The sequence below is a fragment of the Mytilus galloprovincialis genome, chromosome 9, assembly GCF_965363235.1.
Source record: "Mytilus galloprovincialis chromosome 9, xbMytGall1.hap1.1, whole genome shotgun sequence".
Classification (NCBI taxonomy): Eukaryota; Metazoa; Mollusca; class Bivalvia; order Mytilida; family Mytilidae; genus Mytilus; species Mytilus galloprovincialis.
The window spans coordinates 63,766,973-63,773,970 of NC_134846.1; the positions used below are offsets into that span (position 1 = coordinate 63,766,973).

At 34.6% G+C, this 6,998-nt stretch overlaps 1 protein-coding gene across 1 annotated transcript; it reads right to left on the reverse strand.

The window, feature by feature from the left end:
* Positions 1 to 787: 787 nt before the first annotated feature.
* On the reverse strand, positions 788 to 3,995 carry LOC143045599 (L-rhamnonate dehydratase-like). Its single transcript, XM_076218207.1, has one exon. It carries the CDS (start codon positions 3,947 to 3,949, stop codon positions 2,633 to 2,635), a length of 1,317 nt encoding a protein of 438 aa, XP_076074322.1. The 5' UTR covers positions 3,950 to 3,995; the 3' UTR covers positions 788 to 2,632.
* Positions 3,996 to 6,998: the final 3,003 nt, after the last annotated feature.

Here is a 6,998-nt window from a genome sequence, read left to right on the forward strand (position 1 = left end):
AGAATAATATCTTTTAGATCGCATTTCTTTGATAACAATGGACCTCGAAAAAAGATTCAAATTTGTGTTTAGGTCCAGATGATAGCAACAACACATAAAAGAGGAATGCTATTTGTTGCGGAGCACTTCTTTGATTTTATGTTAAGTCCACACAATTTATTTTGTAACAGAAGCACACAAAAAACCGATACTCGTTATTATGTCAATATATAATTGTAATATAATTATATTAATGGAAAACTTCTAGTATAGTTTTACTGTGAATTCTTCTCGTTGTTGTTATTGGCGTTCTAATTCTTCTCGCATACAAGCTTGTCTATAGTCTGGGGATTTCTGTTATTTTTGCTACTAATTTTTTTTCCATATCCCATGTTAGGATCAATGTAAAAGGTTGAAAATTTCATATCTGAATATTTTTTTCGTTATCTGGAAAGTTACTTTTGACGACGGATCTTGATTGTTTCTGTGGGGCTTCTTTCTCATGGATATGGATCACTCACGAAATAAAATGGAAAATTGTCGAAACTAATTTGACTTTTCTGTATAGCATAGTCCGAATTATATTCTTTTTAATTTAAATTCGCAAACTTGTTATTTTGCACCAAACATTGCTGTGACATGCCTTTTTAAAATATGATTGAAAATCGTAAATGTTTAAGTAAAATTCTATTTGCAATTGCTGACCAACATTGATAAAAAAAAATGCAATGAACAGTATACTTCTGACAGATATTTGGTTCTCCTTGAAAAATACTGGGTCATAACATGTCTTAATTACAATCCCGAGTAATCTGAATATATTTATTCAAAAATGCACAATATATGTGTATAAATCTACATGTTTTAATACGACTGCAAGAAAAAATGAGAAAAAAAAATGGTCGTATATTAAATTGCTATCACGTCGTCGTCGTCAGCGTCGACGAAGACAGATGTTGTCCGGATAATAACTTTTGTTTAAGTAAATAAAAATCAATCAATTTTTAACACAACGTTTATAACCACTAAAGAAAGGTTGGGATTGATTTGGGGGGGGGAGGGTTATGGTCTTAACTGTTTTTGGGAATTAGGAGCCAAAAAAGGGGTCGAAATAAACATTTTTGTAGTTTCCAGTCATTAAGTGTATGAATCTCTCTGAAATTATACCACAAGTTTCCAAAATACAAAAGGGATGGTTATGATTTGCTCGGAGGGGTAGGTGGGGGGAGGTGTTATGGCTCAAACCGTTTAGGAATTAGAGGCAAAAAAGAGGGAAAAACAAGGGTTTCTTGGTTAATGGTCAATTAAGACAATTTGAAACCAGTGTAAGGAAGGTAATCCAAATATATTAAGGTAATCCAGACATGTTGATTACCTCCCTTACACTGCTTTAAATTATGTGTAAAGATTTTGTTTTCCCATATCAGATTTCAGAAATTAAAAAGAAAAAAAGTGGGGGATACATTTTTCTTTTCTTGAGGTTGGGGTCAGTATGCAACAGCATAGTATATTGCACAACACAACAAAAAAAAAGGGTATTTTTTTAATTTTTGGAGGGGGTGGGGCAATTCGCAACAGCGTAGTGCAAAAGCAAAAAATTAAGTATAAATTCAAATTATATCACCAATTTTTAGTTCTTTGACTACAGTTATTCTGTGTCAGAAACCTATTTTGTGTCAAATATTTAATTACATTCCAAATTCAGACCTGAATCAAGCGTGAATAGTGTGTCCATTTTTGTCCGAACGGTTCAGGGTTGGACCTCTGCGATCGTATCCAACTGCGTTCGGCGAAGCAATTTAATAAAGATTTAAATATAATTTTATATATATATTAAGTTGTGAATATGGTGAAACTGATCCTCAAAATAAGTTTAAACTGCCCTGGTGTGGAATAAATTTGTGTTAAATTGATCATACTTCTTAATTTACTTATTTCAATCGGTTTTAAATATTGTATACTGCCTTAATGATAACATATATAATAATAACTGTTGAAATTTGTTTGCTGGGCATTAATTTACCGTAATTTACCAATTATGGATTCGGTAATTTCCGCAAAAAACGAAGTTTACCGAATGATCTCATCATACATCAATCTCATCATACAACAAAAAACGTATAATGTTGTGATCACTTCATATAATGTTGTGAGCACTTCATATAATGTTTTGACCACTTCATATAATGTTGTGACCACTGCATATAATGTTTGGACCACTGCGTATAATGTTGTGAGCACTTAATATAATGTTGTGAGCACTTAATATAATGTTGTGAGCACTGCATATAATGGTGTGAGCACTGCATATAATGCTATGAGCACTGCATATAATGTTGTGAGCACTGCATATAATGTTGTGAGCACTTAATATAATGTTGTGAGCACTTAATATAATGTTGTGAGCACTGCATATAATGTTGTGAGCACTGCATATAATGATGTGAGCACTGCATATAATGATGTGAGCACTGCATATAATGTTGTGAGCACTTAATATAATGTTGTGAGCACTTAATATAATGTTGTGAGCACTTTATATAATGTTGTGAGCACTGCATATAATGTTGTGAGCACTGCATATAATGTTGTGAGCACTGAATATAATGCTGATCATTAACATAAGGCAGTCATGGCGTTCCATAAATAACACTTAAAACGGCATATGCGCTTTCTCTACAACAGCCTTCTTAATATTTCGGTCTGCTTGTTCTTGGCTTTGTTCCTCTGTTCTCTGATAGGGACGTCTGAGTGTATCACGACAAAGAGTTACACCAAACCCAGGACGATCTGGTAAATCAATGAATCCATCAGCTGGCAGAGGTTCATCTAGGAAAAGACCACCAAAGTATGGGGATATTGTATCAGCCTTTGGACTTACATCGATAAATTCAGCAACGGGACAGTTTTGAAAAGCATATTGAAGATGATATGAATACACACTTGATCCATGAGGAATTATCATAATATCAAAGGGAGATGCCATTGCGCACACCCTACGTGCTTCGGTAATGCCTCCGAGCCAAGTGATGTCTGGCTGAAGAATATCTACACATCCTCTTGAAATTAACTGTTCAAATCCATACCGGCTGTATTCATGTTCTCCTGTAGTAAGAAGAACAGTACTGCCGCGCGTTGAGTTGCGAACATCGCTGTATCCAATGTAATTATCTGGCGGAAGACATTCTTCGATCCACTTTAATCCATATGTTTCTAGTGCCTTTGCAAGTTTGATACTATACGGTACAGTCAATGCCATGTAACAGTCTAACATTAGAGGAAAATCTGGTCCGACCTTATCCCGCCAGTTCTTGAAAAATTCTACATTCTTACGAAAACCTTCATCCCCAGCTGATAGACCATAAGGACACGTGACCTTTGCTCCTACAAATCCAAGCTCCTTTGCAATGTCTGGTCTCGCTGTCGTGCAATAAACAGGGAGTCTCTGTTTCGTTTTACCGCCAAGTAAGGCATATACTGGCTCTTGTCTAATTTTTCCAAGCAAATCCCAAAGAGCAAGATCAACTGCGCTTATTGCTTGTACTGATAATCCTTTCCTACCGTAATTACACGTCGCCCGAAACATCTGGTCCCACATCAGTTCGACATCTCTGGGATCCTGACCTTCAATGAACCGACTAAGATGATGTTCCACTATATAGCATCCAGGTTCTCCAACAACTGAGATACCCACACCAGTCGTACCATCAGTGGCTTCAACTTCGACAACTAAGGAGCCAAGTGCGTTCATGCCCCATGATTTTGTTCTGGCTGCATACTGATCATATCCAGACATAGGATTTGCAATTGGTGTTGGATAGCCATTTATCCAGTGCTGATCATCAACGTCATGACAGTCTGCTCCTTGGTCTTTTCCGTTGTCATCACTGGCTTTGTTGTCAGAAATGTAAGCTCGGACTGCTTTTATACGAGGAAATTTCCGACAGGTTGTCTTATTAATAGTAGCCATTTTACAACCAACCTTGAAAAAATGATAAATAAGTATAATAATTTTTGTGTGAGATAACGTACGTATGCCATCTCACGGACAGCAAAGTTTGTGATAAACAGATAAATAATTTCCTTAACAGGTTAACCAAAGGGTCGGAAATGCTTGTCGATCATGTAACCAACATTTCCTACGAACAACACGTTTCCCCTCTCACTCTGTGAGGAATTTATTGAAAAAGTAATTAAGACATATTAATCAAAGCTTCCTTTACTAATTAATTCAAATCAGAAAACTAACGGCCGAAAATAGATGCCAATTTAATATTCTATACTTTTAAAAGAAAATTCATATTTTTGCTAGCGTAAAATTTATAGCCTTTAACACAGTGTAGATACTATTCTGTACGCTATCCGGAAGTCGCGATTTTCGAAGCGAGAACTTTTTGGATAGTATGTGAAATTTGATGGATATACTGAATTTAACGGTAAGTGGATCATCTGTACATTGCTGAATGATTAATTTAGCTGACATCGATATTCTCAAATGGTTAAGAATTAAATTTAGCACATTCATTATTCGTATCTCTGTCTTAATCAATAGATTTTCAAGTGCATCACTAAGGACAATCAGTCTGTGAACCTAAAAACAATCTTTTTACCCTCTTAGTGTACAAATTAACGTAAATACCAGACTTAATTAACTAAATGAAATATATTTCAAGTGGTGGTAAAAGTTTCAACCAGATCTTTGAAGCCAGAAATAAGAAAATAACACTTGTTGGAATTTCTCACTGTACGATCAGTCTCGCTTGTATATTTTGAAACTGTATGATCAGTCGTTATTTCACTGTATTCTAGTAGTGATTTCAAAGTTATTTACGATACATTTAGAAGATGTCATTTTTCTAAATAACACAAATATATTTCAATAAATTCACATCCTGAAAACTTATATGAAACATATTTAGCTTAATAGGGTGTACTCGACTTACTACATTCAGTATAAGGATGTTAAATGTTGTTAAAATCTTTATATTTCACTGTATTCTAGTAGTGATTTCAAAGTTATTTACGATACATTTAGAAGGTGTCATTTTTCGAAATAACACAAATATATTTCAATAAATTAACATCCTGAAAAAAACTTATATGAAACATTGAAGGCCGTACTTTAACCTATAATGGTTTAATTTTAAATTGTTATTTGGATGGAGAGTTGTCTCATTGGCACTCACACCACATGTTGCTATATCTATTAGCTTAATAGGGTGTACTCGACTTACTACATTCAGTATAAGGATGTTTAAATGTTGTTAAAACAGGAGGAAGGTTTGTTGTATGTATAAGTTTTAGAATTGTCCTCCGTTATACTTAAAATTGTACAAACGCACAGATTTAATTGTAATACAAAAATGCATGTATTTACACACATTCGAGGCCGTACTGTAGCCTAGCTATAATTGATCACAGTTACTTCACTTTGTTTTGGGAGTAGAGCTATTTCTGTGACACCCAATTGTACAACACTGCGGGGGTTTATAATGATAATGAAGTCCGTCTTTCCGTTCGTTCGTTGGACAGTTATACTATGTTTGGCCGGTTTTGTAAGTACATCTCCTCATTTACCACTTAATATACAATGGGGTTTCCAGCCATTTTTAAATGGAGAGAGGGTCTAATCCAGGAGAAAAGGGGATTCCAAATATATGTTCCCATACAAATGCATTGATAGTTAAAAAGGGTTTCAATCCGCCGGATCGCCTTTTTTTTTATCCGTCACTGATATGACTTAATTAATCTTTCCCGGATTCCTTATCATAAATTATAATGACTGTATTGTGCACCGTCTATTTCGAATTAAAGTAAACATCTTTTATGGGGGTTCTTTGTATAAGATACGGACTATGCATTATATGGGGCACCTATCAGGTTTTTCCAACACCACCTCCTAAACCAATTATAAAAGTTCTGAACTGAATTGCTCCATTTTTAATCAATTAATGCAAATATGCACCTTCTATTTCTATTTTTTGGTGAAAATATTTTTCATGTTTTTATATCTCAAATACGGACTTTGCCATAGTTTTATATTGGGCGTATCTATTTTATATCCACAAATTCCTTCAGACACTTAACTTTGTGAATCTTTTTTAGATTCTTTATCATTTAATTCAATTGTGCACCTCTTATTTTCATTTTTTTTTTTAGAAAACTCACTGTTTTCTCCTTCCGTGATAAGGGCTTATCCACTACCTTATTGGGTGGTACCCATTCACTATACGCAACTTTCCTAAACTTACCGTATATTAATAAAACTTTCTCAGATTCTTTATCAAATGATGCCACTCTGCACCTATATCTTAGTTGGTTTTTTTTTTTTGGGGGGGGGGGTATTTTTTCCAAAACATGGACTTCAGAAGCGGCGGGAGAATACTTTCGTTAATTCTTTTCTCAATACCTCAAGTTTTTAAACAAATCACTGCATGTTGTATTGAGTTGTAAATACTTAAATTTACATATATTACTTCAAAAAGAAGATGAAATATTATTGCCAATTGATTGCCAATTTAATTATACAACTTTCCCTCCGCGTCTCAAATGTTCCCTGAATAAAATAATTCACATGAGACAAACCAACGACCATAAATTATATACAGCGAGGTAATACGTATTTGTTAGATCTAACCCACACACACACACACCAACACAAACACCGATACACACCAACAACCCTTTTAACCCTGCACAATTGAAATATGAAAAAAAAACAAAAACGTTTAAATCCCTTTTAAATAAGCTGTACTCGCCAGACCGATAAAATGCCAAACTTAAAGCAAACAACATCGAACAAAAATGAGGACAAAATCACAAATATTCAAAACGACAACGCAGTGAAGCAGTGATACAACTTAGGAAGCTACCATTTGATTTTTAGGATGGGGGGAGGGGGGGGGGGCTAGGATGAAAAATTGTTTCCTGCTTTTTTTTTTTTGTAATCTCTATCCTGCCTTTTTATTTTTCAGTCTATTCGGTCCTGCCTTTTTTTCTTAGCTTATCCTGACTTTTTT

What these genes read in the sequence shown, in the direction of transcription:
- LOC143045599 (XM_076218207.1), bottom strand. Translation starts at nt 3,949, where the DNA reads ATGGCTACTATTAATAAGACAACCTGTCGGAAATTTCCTCGTATAAAA.